This window comes from Protomyctophum bolini (genome assembly GCF_963924005.1).
Source record: "Protomyctophum bolini genome assembly, chromosome: 17".
Lineage (NCBI taxonomy): Eukaryota > Metazoa > Chordata > Actinopteri > Myctophiformes > Myctophidae > Protomyctophum > Protomyctophum bolini.
The window spans coordinates 39,359,638-39,375,647 of record NC_137878.1 but is presented as its reverse complement, the minus strand read 5'-3'; the positions used below and the strand labels follow the sequence as shown (position 1 = coordinate 39,375,647).

Genomic DNA, 16,010 nt, shown 5'->3' with positions numbered 1-16,010 from the left:
GGCGTTATTGTCAGGGAGGTGTCTCTGTATCGTTTGCAACAGTCCGTCACTCATATATGATACAGTCTGCTTCTAGCGAAAATCTAACTAATTCAGCAGCAGTAACATTAGCGTTGATCAATTGAGAATCAGTTGATTCTTCATATCCATATGAGTGAAGCGGCCGGGGTGACATGTTTATTTTTCAAACACAGTTGTTATATGAGGCGATCTAAAATCGCCTCAATGGGGATTTCAATGCAACTAAACAAATACATGAACCTGGGGACTGACGCCCTCTACTGAAAGTGACGTCAGACTTCGGTGCTCTATTGAAAACGAACTACGAGCTTCTAGGTCTGCTATTTTTGAAAAATCGAAGAACGACTGACATAGCTTTTTCAGGATGTAGAAGACATTTTTTGTATCTGATCTCAGGTCAAAACGGGTTAAACACTTTTTTAGGTTTTTTTTTCCTTTGGCATTTTTGGAAAGTCATCACCTACAATAACATGAAAGTGGTTTAACCGTGGCTCTTTCCCAGTAGTTCAATCAATGGTCAATCGAGCAAAATCTTACAAGAAACATGTATTTTTTCCCCCCCAGATCCCAGAGCACCTGAGGACCCAGCTGAGCCTCAGCCCCCATTCGACAGTGAGAATGAAGCCCGTCCAGACCGCCTGTAAAGTGGCCTCCAGTATCCGCCTACAGCCCTTAAAGCCAACCGTGAGTTCCAGATCCTCTCATGACATAAACATGGATTTAAAGTTCATTTGGATTCTACAGAAGTCTTTTGTACAAAAATTGTAAAAAAATAACCACCGCTCATCCGCTGAAAAAAAACTTAAAGGACAACTTTAGTTTTTTTTCAACCAAGGTTCATGTTTCAGGTTCAGGTTCATTTTTTTTGTTTGTCCCCGTGGGGCGATTTGGTTTACAGCAAGGCATAACACAGGCAGGTAACATGAAACACAAAAACACAGCAAAAAGGCACATAATACACATAGAACATTTAAAACAGGATGGCAGTTCAAGGTATCAGTGTAACATTATAATTCATAACTTTTCCAGAAAGTTGTATCAAAAATTAATACAAATCCAATTTACCTCCTATCGGCATTTAGAACCTTGATAGCTACAGGCACGAAGGAGAACTTATACCTGTTGCTTTTGGCCCCTGGAACTTTTAGGCGAATGCCAGAGGGAAGCAGCTTGAACTCAGAGCTGAGGGGACGGGAGTTGGGATGGGGAAGGTTCATGTTTTAGGTTGTCATTAGAGAAAGTAAAAGATGAGTGTTCTTTTTGAGTGGTGCAACCACTCCTACAACCAGCAATGTCCGTGTACCCCGTGTACCTGTTTGTGTACCTGTGTGAGCACGAGTGGGTGTGCGCATGCGTGAAATTGGAACGAGAGAAGTATGGGACATGGCTGCCACCTGCTGGACGCAAAATCCAACTTCTGACTGTCTAGGTTCGCTAAAGAAGGAAAGGCCGAGCCAAAATAATAATGAAAAAATAGTTCTCAGCGACGCGGATTGATATCCATAATAAAGCTAATCTGACGGAGCAGAGAGAGAGAGAGAGAGAGAGAGAGAGAGAGAGAGAGAGAGGAGGGGGGAGAGAGGGGAGTTGCACCACTCGGTTCACACATGTGTGATTTTTTTATTTCATTTGCTGCTTTCTTTCGTTTTAGCGATTTTAGCTGTTTTTGACGGGGTGGGGGCATTCGAGCATGGGGCTAAATATTTTTTACAACATTTTATAGCGATTTATTTTTTAATTATTTACTATGGTCCTAATAAACCCCAGGAAATTTCATCTGGCCACAAAAGATCACGAGTTCTACTGAATGTGTCAAACTGACATATTATTGAGCCTATGACACACAGGGCTGTGTTTTGCGTGTCTTAAGTACCAGGTCTTATTCCCTAACTTGAGTAAACTAAAGACCTGGAGGCGTGATCAATGCTCTTTGGCCACTCAGAATAGCCAAATGGCATTGATCACGCCTCCAGGTCTTTAGTTTACTCAAGTTAGGGAATAGCTAGGCGGGAAATAGAGGTGATAGTTCAGTTGGTGATAGAAGCATGAAATTTGGTACAGATGACCTTTATATGACCATAAGCGATAATCAACCTCGGGCCACGCAAAATTCCTCCATTTTCCAAGATGGCCGCCAGTTTGCAATTTGAACCTATACGTTTTCGACTACACCAATGTGCAGGGCCTATAAAACTTAAAATCCCGCCAGAAATTGCATAAATGTACATCTGCTCATGGTTAATCCACAGTTGGCGATACAAGCAACTGGAATTCTGCATGGCCCGAGGTTGATTATCGATTAGGGACATATTAAGGACATCTGTGCCAAAATTCATGCTTGTATCGCCAACTGTGGATTAACCATGAGCAGATGTACATTTATGCATTTTCTGGCGGCCATCTTGGAAAATGGAGGAATTTTGCGTGGCCCGAGGTTGATTATCACTTATGGTCATATAAAGGTCATCTGTACCAAATTTCATGCTTCTATCACCAACTGAACTATCACCTCTATTTCCCGCCATATGTCCAATTGCAAACTGGCGGCCATCTTGGAAAATGGAGGAATTTTGCGTGGCCCGAGGTTGATTATCACTTATGGTCATATAAAGGTCATCTGTACCAAATTTCATGCTTCTATCACCAACTGAACTATCACCTCTATTTCCCGCCATATGTCCAATTGCAAACTGGCGGCCATCTTGGAAAATGGAGGAATTTTGCGTGGCCCGAGGTTGATTATCACTTATGGTCATATAAAGGTCATCTGTACCAAATTTCATGCTTGTATCGCCAACTGAACTATCACCTCTATTCCCGCCTAGCTGTCCAATTGCAAACTGGCGGCCATCTTGGAAAATGGAGGAATTTTGCGTGGCCCGAGGTTGATTATCGATTATGGTCATATAAAGGTCATCTGTGCCAAATTTCATGCTTGTATCGCCAACTGTGGATTAACCATGAGCAGATGTACATTTATGCAATTTCTGGCGGCCATCTTGGAAAATGGAAGAATTTTGCGTGGCCCGAGGTGGTTTATCGATTATGGTCATATAAAGGTCATCTGTACCAAATTTCATGCTTGCATCACCAACTGAACTATCATCCCCATTCCCGCCTAGCTAATAGTCCAAAACGTACTATTTACAGTTGCAGCCATTTTTAAAACTGGCGGGCCACCTTGAAAATTTTTGAATTCTGCGTGGCCCGAGGTTGATTATCGATTAGGGACATATGAAGGACATCTGTGCCAAATTTCATGCTTCTATCACCAACTGAACTATCGTGCATTGAAAACAGCTATTTCCCGCCTAGCTAGAATAAGACCTGGTACTTAAGACACGCAAAATACAGCCCACAGTGTGGCTTCCCCCCCCAGTAGGCTACCTTCACATTCAGTAGATCCTGTGATTTTTTTTGTGGCCAGATGTAATTAGCTCATAGCTTGTAGGTCTGCTATTTTTTTAAATCGAAGAACGACTGACACAGAAACATAGCTTTTCCAGAAAACTGTCAGGATGTACAGTAGAAGACATTTTTAGAATCTGATCTCGGGTCAGAATGGGAAACTGTCAGGATGTAGAAGACATTTTTAGAATCTGTTCTCAGGTCAGAATGGGTTAAAAGCTCATTGCCGTTGGATGTTCTGAACACCTTTTCTCTGATGTCTCGTTTGTAGTCACAGCCAGACGAGAGTGACGAGGACATCCACACGGCCTTCTTGGATTGGCTGCACGCACAGAGCCACCAACCGCTGGCCTGCCTGACCGCACGCTGCAGCGTCATCGCCCTACACGGACACGAAGGTGAGTGATCCTACTGACCACACACACACACACACACACACACACACACACACACACACACACACACACACACACACACACAGAGCCACCAACCGCTGGCCTGCCTGACCGCACGCTGCAGCGTCATCGCCCTACACGGACACGAAGGTGAGTGATACTACTGACCACAATTTAATTATTTTATTTGGATCTGCACAAGAGGCGTAATACAATAGACCCAAACACTGATCAGAATTAGGTTATACATTATATGGTCCAAACCAGATATAGCTGCTGCACACATATATTATATTATATTTATTCTAGCTTTGGACACTTTCTGTTTTACAATTCATATTTTGATATTGCTGTATTGTAGAGTGTATGTTGTTGAGTTGTTTTTTTGTATTTTGTGCTTTGTATTTCGGCTACATTGAAAATGAGGGCTTGCCCCTCAATTGTACTTTGAGTTTAAATAAAGGTTATGATGATGATGATGATGATGACATGCTTAACACACGTAAAAGAAGAAAAAAAAGAATATATTTATAGCACATTGTTGACATACTATTACTTGACACTACTAGACAGGATGTTTTTTTATTTTATTTTTTTAAGCCACCTAGGGATAAATGAAACAACGCCTTCTCCAGACAGACAGACTGCCCATAGTAGCTGAGACAGAACAGTATTTAGCCAGCTTTTTTGCATTTGTTTTTAGCAATCCACCCAATTGCAGACCCCTGAGCACAAGTTTATGGACATGGCCCAGACTTCCAAATACAAGGACAATAAGTTGACAGTTATATCCCAAGGCCATAATACGTTCCACCAGAAGCTGATATTTCGTAAGTTTCGATGTAAAACAAGTGTCCATATACAAATCAAATGGGCAGCCTATTTCAAATATAGTGACAGTTTTTCTAATTTCATTGATGAACACAATATCTGGGGTATTTGGAATATTTTGTAGTGAATTGACATGTGTGTCATTGTGATCAAACCAGTCTATTTTTTACAGTGCTGTGTTTATACATTCTTGTTGTCCTGTCCTGTACTCCTCTGATCTTGTCTGAGACCAGGTCCACCAGACGGTCATGTCTGGCAATGTACAGTCCTTTATAGTGGCTGCAACCATTTAAGATGTGTGCAACTGTTTCTTTGTCATGTGTGGTACTGGATGTAGGATGCAGTGTGGGTCGTGTGCTGATGGGTACCAGGTTGCCAAGTTGAACTTGGTCGGCAACACCTGTAAACGGGCTTTAATAGTGAAAATGAGAATGTCCTCACCTATGGTGTTATTTGACAGTATAGAGTGTGATAATGAGTGGTTTGCAAAGGGAAGAAGAGCTGTTTTCCCTGCAGCCTCAGACTGGTCCAGTGTTGTGCACTTTCTGATCGCTTCATTGCTAGAATGGTGGCTCTTGCGGTCGCGGATTTGATTGACAGTTCATGGTGCGCACCGTCCTGCTCGTAGGTCGCACATGCACGGACACGCGGATCTATGATGATGCTGTTGTTGAGCGCAGCAGTTGTTGTTGAATAGGCCTACTAGTGATACACCCCCAAACATTTCCATAACCATTTTTTTTGGAAACCTGTTTGAGAAATTTTGAGAATCAAGTTAAATACTACACCTGGAGAGGAAATATATAACGTACTGTACATGTACTGGTAAAATAAATGTCAAACCTTTCTTTCTTGTGACTGTTTTAGCTAAGCTGGAGCTCGCACTGACTGTCCTTAAGCCAGAGCCAGAGAGCGATCCACTCGACCAGCTGTTTCTGCTAGCTCCAAGCGTCCTACGCAAGGCAGACATACAGGTATTGTTTCTGCTAGCTCCAAGCGTCCTACACAAGGCAGACGTACAGGTATTGTTCTGCTAGCTCCAAGCGTCCTACACAAGGCAGACATACAGGTATTGTTCATACTGTCAGAACCCATTCTGACCTGAGATCAGATTCTAAAAATGTCTTCTACATCCTGACAGTTTTCTGAAAAAGCTATGTTTCTATGTCAGTCGTAAAAATAGCCCAAAGACAATAATAGCAGACCTACAAGCTCGTAGCAATGAGCTCGTAGATCCGCTATTTTTCAATGGCTAAAGCTCCTAATCATAACTACAGAGTCACACAAAAGCTTCAAAAGTAGAAGGTCCCTACTAAGCTCGGAAAGCGGCGTGTTTTGAGCTTGTAGATCTGCTAATACTTTTGAATTTGCATCCTGAAAAGTAAGAGTTTTGGACACGATATTATATCATCTTTTCTCACAGTTTCCTCCCAACATTCACATTACTTTACGTACTACAGTGCAGTCCCCTGGGTTCTCAAACATGTTTACTTTAAATACTAGGACACTGTTTTAACTAAGGGACCTTTTGGCAAACCTCACACTTGATTTATAGTGCCGTTTCAAAGCTGAAATATAGCACATTTAAAAAAAACATAAGCTATTTTTGTATACTTGAATAAAGCACCAAAGTCCGGGCGTCAGTCCCCAGGTTCATGTATTTTTTATTTGCATTGAAATCCCCATTTTATTTAGATCTCTTCATATAATAACTGCGTTTTGAAAAATAAACCGATCACCCCAGCCTTTTCACTCATATGGATATGAAGCATCGACTGAAGGTGGAAATGTACAAATATAATATAAGAGTAAGCAAAGCAAAGCAAAGTTCTTTGTTTACCCAGGGAAGTGGACTAAGCCAAGGACTTGTTTACAGCCACACCCTGCTCATAGAACATTTCATGGTAGGGGTGCAATGCCTTGCTCAACAAAATAAGCGTTAGAAATTAGTCAAACAACCCAGAGAATACATTTCCGGGTAGGCGGGGTGGCTGCATCTGCCCGTCGCACAACAGCAACTGAATGTTAATTACGTTTATTTTAATTTGATTGATATTTAATGTTTCGTGGTTAGTATGAGTCGAGTCACCACCAGCTGAGCTTACGTCAACGAGGAATCTCAGGAACGCAATGTGTCGACGGCTGGGCGTGACATATATTAGCAGCGACATTGCCTTCATATGTATAGTTTCAAGGCTTTTGCAGCCACATTAATTCCATTTTCTCCAGAAACTGGCTGTATCAAATATTAATGGACATCATTAACGACACACAGCCACTACCCTGACAGAAAGGCAGAGATGATCGGTTTATTTTTCAAACACAGTTCCTTATATGAAGCGATCTAAAATATTTAGGGATTTCAATGCAACTAAAAAAAATACATGAACCTGTGTACTGGCGCCCTCTACTGAAAGTGACGTCAGACTTTGGTGCTCTAGAGGATATATTTATTAGAAAATGCTTTCACTACGTTGTTGTGATTCATGCTGATTTAGTGTCTTAAATATCAACATAGTTTAAAAGCTACAGAGAAGTGTTTCTATACAGTATATAGCTTACATCTGTTCCTCATTACTGGTAGTCTGACAACCTCTGGTATTGGTATTTTTTTTTAATTTTTATTGAAGGAAGAACAGACAAAAAAACCCACAACTAACAAGACAATACGGAAAGAAAAAGAAAAGAAAAAGACAAAGTAAAAGAAAAAAAGGCTGCATTTTTCATATTACAACAAACATTCAATGAAATCCTATTGCAATATCGCTAGGCTGAGAGAAGAGATTCCACTTTTTATAGAATTTATCCTCTTGTAGTCTCAGTATGAATGTTAGTTTTTCCATAGAATACAGTTCCTCAATAATGTCCATCCCTTGATCTTTCGTTGGTGGGTCCTGTTGGTACCAGCGTCGTGTGATTGCTTTTTTTACTTGATGCTAAGAGGATCTTGATTAAATATTTATCATGTATTAGAAACTCTTCAGGGATATTTCCCAACAGTAGAAAAGAAACAGAGGTATCTCAAAACACAGAATGGTCTCCAAGGTGGAGTGGATATCTGGTATTGGTCCCTTTTGAAGGCAATGGAAGTTAATTTTGTCATTCTGATCACAGTTGTTATTGTGTTATTATTGGTCAAATCCAGGTAGACAGACAGCCGGTCAGCACACCACCACCTCCACCAGCACCTCCACCACCAGCGGTGAAATCCCCGGGCGACACCACACTACATCCAGATCTGACCTGTCCCAATACTCTCGGGTATGTCTGGCTACTATTTATTGCTTTTTAATTATAATCAGCGTTCCCACCGTCCATGAAATTCCCCCCGCCCCCAAATAAACGTAAGTCCCTTTGCATAGGAGTGTCTAAAATAGTACATGTTCACAGCTAAATAGTACTGTACATGTCGTCCCCCCCGCCCCCCAGAGCACACTAGCCAACAACAGAATAAAAAGGAATTTTGAGAACCGAACGGATGATCTTCTAAAAGATTATAAAATTATATCGGCCTACAGAAAAAATAAAAACCTTAAAGATTATCTAGTACACAGCAAGCTAAAAGAAATCAACACACCAGCACGCCAGGGACCAGAATAATTCAAACCCAAACAATTAGTAAAAAATAGAACCACAAAACGCGTGTTAGAGATTAAACAACAAATAACAGCCAGAACCAGCAACTGCATTTACTTAATCACATGTGAAAAATGTGGTTTACAATATGTCGGAGAAACGGGTAAAACAATAGGTACTAGGCTGGGACGACACAGATACAATATTAACAATGCCAAAAAGACAACCACAACATTTGTGCAACATTTCATGGCTCACGGCATTGAAGCTCTAAAAGGCGCTGGACTTTCAACACAATCCCAACTGGACAGTTTTAGGACAAAGACGTTTTAATGAAAAACAGTTGGATTAAGAACCTCAACACGGATTTTCCTGGAGGCTTAAACATGCCTAAAATCAGATCTTGAACACAACAAAACTTAAACTCAGGATTAAACTGGAGAAATCTAAAAGTGATTGGATCAGACTTCCTTCGGATACATGGCGAATGCATTTATTCCTTGCATTGTGCCTACACATGTTGCGACCTTCGGTCCCAACATGTGTAGGCACAGTGCACTGAAGTTGTTTAATTCCCCCACAGGGGGATAAAGGAGCTGATCACCTCCGGGTTGGAGTTCATCTCCCTCAGCCTCCAGGTCGGTCCTCTGTCCCGAGAGCTGGTGTCTCTGGGACGGGGCCTCCGGGGAGGGGCACTGCTGGTGACCGGAGCCAAGGTAACACACACACACACACACACACACACACACGCACACACACACACACACACACACACACACACACACACACACACACACACACACACTCACACACACTAGTCACCGGAGCCATGGTTCCCCCACTAGAGCTCTTCATGGCGTCCATAAACATACTGTAGACCCGAACCCAAAATTGGCCTGTGATCTTTTACAATTTAGGCATTTATCAGACGCTCTTTTTTTTTTCACTTAATTTTTATTGAAGGAAGAACAGACAAAAAAAACAACTAACAAGACAATACGGAAAGAAAAAAAAAAGAAAAAGACAAAAAGTAAAAGAAAAAAGGCTGCATTTTTCATATTACAACAAACATTCAATGAAATCCTATTGCAATATCGCTATAGGCTGAGAGAAGAGATTCCACTTTTCCCACTTTTTATAGAATTTATCCTCTTGTAGTCTCAGTATGAATGTTAGTTTTTCCATAGAATACAGTTCCTCAATAATGTCCATCCATCCATTGACCGTTGGTGGGTCCTGTTGGTACCAGCGTCGTGTGATTGCTTTTTTACTTGGAGGATCTTGATTAAATATTTATCATGTGTTAGAAACTCTTCAGGGATATTTCCCAACAGTAGAAAAGAAACAGACAGAGGTATCTCAAAACACAGAATGGTCTCCAAGGTGGTATCGGACGCTCTTAATCCAGAGCGATTTACATTAAGAACAAGAAAAAAAAGCATGGGAATACATCACATAAAAAGCATTTATCATGAATTATGCGTAAGCTAAGAACGTAATAGTGGAATATCTATATAATGAAACTATACATACATAACTAACTATACTATGCTATACATATGTACTATGACGTGCTATGACTACATACAATGCAATTATAGTGCAGTCTACATAACATGCTATAAGTCTGTATCAAATGCTATCCAAGTCTAGAGAAATGCTATCTAAGGGGGTAGGGTAAGTGCTATGGGCCATGATGGAGTCTGAAAAGGTGGGTTTTCAGACTACGGCGGAAGATTGGGAGTGAGGCTGCAGTTTTGACTGCAATGGGAAGTGCATTCCACAGTTTTGGAGCCAGAAAGGAGAAGAGTTTGGGACGTGTGGAGTGTTGTCCCGGAGTATTTAGTGAGGGTACTTCCAGCTTCCCTGCGTTGGCTGATCTGATTCCAATCCAATTCTGAAAACAAATTAAAATAACAAATCCAAACACACGTGTCAATTTCGTTCCCACTAAAAAAGAAAAAAAAAAAACAGTACGAATCTGTACCGTAATTTGGCCTGTGAAATTTTGTTTTCCGAAACCCACAGCCATTCATGTCGGTGCTGCACTGACCCGATACTTACTGGGTCAGGGTTAAAAAAAGACCTGTAAATTCTAAAAAAAGTCTTCTACATCCTGACAGTTTTCTGAAAAAGCTATGTTTCTATGTCAGTCATTCTTCGATTTTTCAAAAAATATTTTTCAATAGCTAAAGCATAACGTAATGCTAAAAACACCAAAGCGGGTTCCTGCCCCAAAATGGGTTAATTTGTCCAGTTAGCGCTGGCTAACATACTGTACGTGTTGTGTGGGGGGGGGGGTCTCCTTCACACAGGTTAGCGCTGGCTAACATACTGAACGTGTTGTGTGTGTGTGGGGGTCTCCTTCACACAGGTTAGCGCTGGCTAAACATACTGTACGTGTTGTGTGGGGGGGGGGTCTCCTTCACACAGGTTAGCGCTGGCTAACATACTGAACGTGTTGTGTGTGTGTGGGGGTCTCCTTCACACAGGTTAGCGCTGGCTAACATACTGAACGTGTTGTGTGTGGGGGGGGGGGGGTCTCCTTCACACAGGTTAGCGCTGGCTAACATACTGAACGTGTTGTGTGGGGGGGGGGGGGTCTCCTTCACACAGGTTAGCGCTGGCTAACATACTGTACGTGTTGTGTGTGGGGGGGGGGGGGGGTCTCCTTCACACAGGTTAGCGCTGGCTAACATACTGAACGTGTTGTGTGGGGGGGGTCTCCTTCACACAGGTTAGCACTGGCTAACATACTGAACGTGTTGTGTGGGGGGGGTCTCCTTCACACAGGTTAGCGCTGGCTAACATACTGTACGTGTTGTGTGGGGGGGGGGGGGGGGTCTCCTTCACACAGGTTAGCGCTGGCTAACATACTGAACGTGTTGTGTGGGGGGGGGGGGGGTCTCCTTCACACAGGTTAGCGCTGGCTAACATACTGAACGTGTTGTGTGGGGGGGGGGGGGTCTCCTTCACACAGGTTAGCGCTGGCTAACATACTGAACGTGTTGTGTGGGGGGGGTCTCCTTCACACAGGTTAGCGCTGGCTAACATACTGAACGTGTTGTGTGGGGGGGGTCTCCTTCACACAGGTTAGCACTGGCTAACATACTGAACGTGTTGTGTGGGGGGGGTCTCCTTCACACAGGTTAGCGCTGGCTAACATACTGTACGTGTTGTGTGGGGGGGGTCTCCTTCACAGGGCAGTGGGAAGAGCTCTCTGGCTAAAGCCTTGTGCTGGAAGGCTGCGGAAGAGCTGGACGCACACGTGGATGTGGTGGACTGCAAGATGCTCAAAGGTAGGAGGATATGTGCACGCACTCACGCACGCACGCACACACACACACGTACGTACATTTACAGTGCAGTAGTGTGCATTAGAGACTGACACAGGAGTGGATTTCCACTCCTGTCCTGTCCCACAGAAAAAATCCTGTCCTGTCCCAATCCTGGACCAGGGTAAAAAAAGAACTCCTGTCCTGTCCCACTCCTAGAATGACTCCTGATCCCATCCCACTCCCACTCGAGATGGCTCCCATCCCGCTCCTGTTTTTTTTTTTTTATGGATTATTTGGTATGTGTAGTTTTTTTGACTTGCTAACGCAAGTCAAAAGAGCGTTGTCTCACTGAAAGATGACTACAAATATGGGTGCTTCTGTTCTTTTGGTTGGCGCCACGACCAGCTGAAAATGATCATTATGATTCTAGATAGATGTCATTCCCGCTCCTGCACGCTCCTGTTGACTTTCATTCCCGTCCCGTCCCGATCACGGGATTAATAAAAATGTTAATCCCATCCCACAGGATTCCCGCGGGAATCCCGTGACCCACGGGAATCCCTAAAATGTCACTCTCTAGTGTGCATGTGTTGAAGATAGTTGAAGATAGATTTTAAATGTATTAATGACATACATGCCCAATGTAGGTTTGAAAGCGCGGTTAAACTTCGATCCAATTAATTGCCAGAAATTGTCATGTGACTCAAATATAAAACCATACTTATTTTCCAGGTAAAAGGGCGGAGACGGTGCGCCGGGCGCTGGAGGAGGTTTTCGAGCAGGCGGTGTGGAGGCAGCCCTCGGTGGTCCTTCTGGACGACCTGGACCACGTGACGGGCTCGCCCACCTCGCCGGAGCACGAGCACGGCCCCGAGGCCGTGCTGAGGAAACACGTCGCACAGAGTAAGAGAACACATCGCACAGAGTAAGAGCCGATTCATACTCCTATTTTACAGCTGTTTCGGCGCTGTAGTGCCGAAATCATTTCGGCTCGTCAGAAATTTTCAGTAGCACCGAAAGGGCCTTTCTGTGTGGAGTTTGCATGTTCTCCCCGTGTCCCCTAGGGTAGGTACCCTCACAAAAACATGCAGTAATCCTGGTCTCTAAACTGCCTCCCCCTGGCCAGCCGGGGCGCCTGATGGAGGGGAAAGGAACTGGTTGGAATAACGTGTTCCTTCCACGCGCTACGTCCAACCAGGGAAACTCCCCCCTGTCAGGTGTAAAGGAGCAACTTGGACTCCTCAAGCATGAAGGAAGCATGAGTTAAGTCCGTTGCTCTCCCCAGGTTGGCGGAGGGTGTGTAGAGCCCAGGATCACAGTAGATGATTGACACAGGGGTGAAAAATGGGTTACAAAATCGTGGGATAAAAAATATATATATTAAAAAAAAAGGAGTATGAATCGGCCATAAGAACACGTCAACATACAATTCTAAAACGGGTAGTCCCAATACTTGATTCTGATTGGCTGGTTATACCGTCACATGACCGGTGTAAATTCCACCGATAACAATCACTGGGGCTGTTACTTGCCCGAGCAAAACAAGGAAGTGATGTGGCTCGCTCTGGTGGGCACAAAGCGTAGATACTTCTGTGAATTCAATCGTTTTATTATTAGGTTAATATTGCTATATGTGTGTGTAACCGTTTTAGAAAAGCAATAATAGCAATAAGCTATTGCTTAAATATGAGCGTTTGTGTGTCTGTCTGTCGGCCTGGGAACCTCATACGTTCCAAAACCTTTCAGGATTTAAAATTCCTTGTTTTTGACTCAATGAAGTAAAATTTTTTTTTTAACAATAATAATCAAAAGCAGCAGATCTGCAAGGTCAAATCACGTCGCTGCTTGCGGCGCTGCGGCTTTAGGCTTGTGATTGAATTGATTTAAGTGTGTGTGTGTGTGTGTGTGTGCGTGTGCGTGTGCGTGTGCGTGTGTGTGCGTGCTCCCTCCAGGTCTTCTAGACATAGTGGATGAGTTGGTGCAGCGCTCCAGCCTGGTGTGTCTCCTCCTGTCCAGCCACAGCCAACACTCCCTGCACCCCTCACTGACCACGGTGCAGGGTCACTTCATACAGAGGACCCTCCACATACACCACCCTGACCAGGTACACACACACACACACACACACACACACCCCTCACTGACCACGGTGCAGGGTCACTTCATACAGAGGACCCTCCACATACAGCACCCTGACCAGGTACACACACACACACACACACACACACACACACACACACACACACACACTCACTTCATACTTCATACAGAGGATCCTCCACATACACCACCCTGACCAGGTACACACACACACACACACACACACACAAACCCCTCCCCTCACCCAGTTGCAGGCCACCCACTTCATACAGAGGACCCTCCACATACAGCCACCTGACCAGGTATACACGCGCGCACGCATGTACGCAGGCACGCACACACACTGAACACATCATTGTGAACCGATTTAATTATTATAATTTAGCTTTATTATAATAAATGTATGAAACAGTCCTTAAGATGTCGGTCAGACTAATCTTCTTTAGTTCTATCATAAAACGTAACTAATTCGTACGTGACAGTCAGTGCCTATGTCGTCGCTGTCGGGTTGGAAACCGCACGTCCAAAACTGTTGCTTTAACCCATTCAGGCCCGACGTCGAAATAAATAAATAAAAGTTTTCTAAATCATGACAATTTTCGGAAAAAGATTTGAGGCACATTTTAACAATTTTTCAAAAAATAGCAGACCTACAAGTTCGTAAGTTGCGGCACTCGGTGGCGCGCTATGAGCTTGTAGATCTGCTATTTTTTCAATAGCTATATTATAACAATGTATGTAACCACCAAAAGGGGTTTCCCGCTCAAAATGGGTTAAAGGATTAAAATTCAAAAGCAAAAAAAAGTAGCAGATCTACAAGCCCAAAACGCGTCACTTCGCGTTTCGGCTGTTATTTGCGGAAAAAAAATAAAAAAATCAGAGATGAGAGGTTTCTGTGACTTACAGTATATACTGTACATATAATACTGTACATCTTCCCTCAGACGCAGAGAGCAGAGATCCTGCGCTGCCTGGTGCTGGGGAGGACCGGCCTATCGGAGGAGACCTTACACACTCTGGACCTGGGGACGGTCGCCAAGGAGACGGAGGGTTACGCGCCCCGCGACCTGGCGCTGCTGCTGGAGAGGAGCGTGCACGCCAGTGTGGCGCGCACACAAGGACACGCACACACTGGAGACGGTAAGGAAACCCCCTCCCCCCCTCCCCCTCCCCATATGTGACCAGATTTGACTGAGAGCCTGCCATCGCCACTATTCAATTCAAACTTTATTCAAGACACTCACAGGGGGGTCCATAGGGCAGAACACATAAAACATAAAAAAACACAAAAGTAAACAAACTATAAATAAAATAAACAAAGCATAGAAACAAAGGCTAGAACGCCAGTGGCTCCACAGCTTAGATGATATAGTCTGACAGAGCTCTTAGCAGGGTTAAAAAGTGATGCAATGATGCTGTTCTCAGATCAGGTTTTCGTAGCACAGGCAGGGCAAGTGGGTACATTTATTTCTACAAACATTTGACTGGCACTACACAGCATCTTGGGGCTTTGAGCAGCAGTCTCATGCAGCCATTATACTGTATGCCACTGTCATTTTTTTGCAGGCTGCCCTTTTCGTAGTGTCGCCACAAGTGGGCAGTGTACAGCGGAGTACAATAAGCTTTAAAAAAGTGAGATTTTCACAGGAACAGAGCAGAAATTAAACTTGCGTATGAGTGTGTTGGCTTGAGCATACAGTTTACGCCGCTGTCTAAAGATATCTCTATCATCAGATAGGTCATTTGTTATAAAATGACCTAGATATTTGGTCTCTTTGCATTCTTTTAATGCCATTCCAGACAGGTAGAAATCAGGAAATACCAGCTTACTGTCTTACACTATATTTCCACACTCACTCCAGAGGGCCACTATAGTTCCACACTCACTCCAGAGGGCCACTATAGTTCCACATTCACTCCAGAGAGCCACTATATTTCCACACTCACTCCAGAGGGCCGCAGTCCCTCCCCCTTTCAGAAAAACGAGTGGCCCAGGAAATGAAACCCCAATGCATTCTCCCATCGGCACTTCTTATTTAATTTATTTAAAGACTGTTACGCCGCGGACAAAGCCAACTCGGATCGTGACAAATCATGACAATGAACACAATGTTTTGGGCCGATCAAATAATTTATAAGACGAAAAACAAAACAAATAGTGTTGTCTCCTGACTTTCTTTTCTTCTTTCTAATGATTTGATCGGCCCAAAACATTGTGTTCATTGTCATGATTTGTCACGATCCGAGTTGGCTTTGTCCGCTGCGTTTTGAAAATGTATTTTTGAAAATGTATTATTTGACACACATAATAATAATAATAATTATAAAACTTTATTTGTATAGCACCTTTCATGACCTGAAATGCAGAAGTGCTTTACAGAACAATGGAGAATAAAAGAAA

General features: G+C 43.4%; 1 protein-coding gene across 1 annotated transcript in view; it reads left to right on the top strand.

Moving 5' to 3' along the window:
• The window catches only part of pex1 (peroxisomal biogenesis factor 1), a 190,930-nt gene that overhangs the window by 11,141 nt on the left and 163,779 nt on the right, over window positions 1-16,010 (top strand). The window contains exons 8-16 of the mRNA XM_080788289.1: window positions 586-705; window positions 3,701-3,827; window positions 5,523-5,629; window positions 7,801-7,916; window positions 8,815-8,947; window positions 11,434-11,530; window positions 12,242-12,412; window positions 13,462-13,613; window positions 14,554-14,749. Of these exons, the coding sequence (XP_080644415.1) occupies window positions 586-705; window positions 3,701-3,827; window positions 5,523-5,629; window positions 7,801-7,916; window positions 8,815-8,947; window positions 11,434-11,530; window positions 12,242-12,412; window positions 13,462-13,613; window positions 14,554-14,749 (1,219 nt within the window). The remainder of the gene's footprint in view (window positions 1-585; window positions 706-3,700; window positions 3,828-5,522; window positions 5,630-7,800; window positions 7,917-8,814; window positions 8,948-11,433; window positions 11,531-12,241; window positions 12,413-13,461; window positions 13,614-14,553; window positions 14,750-16,010) is intronic.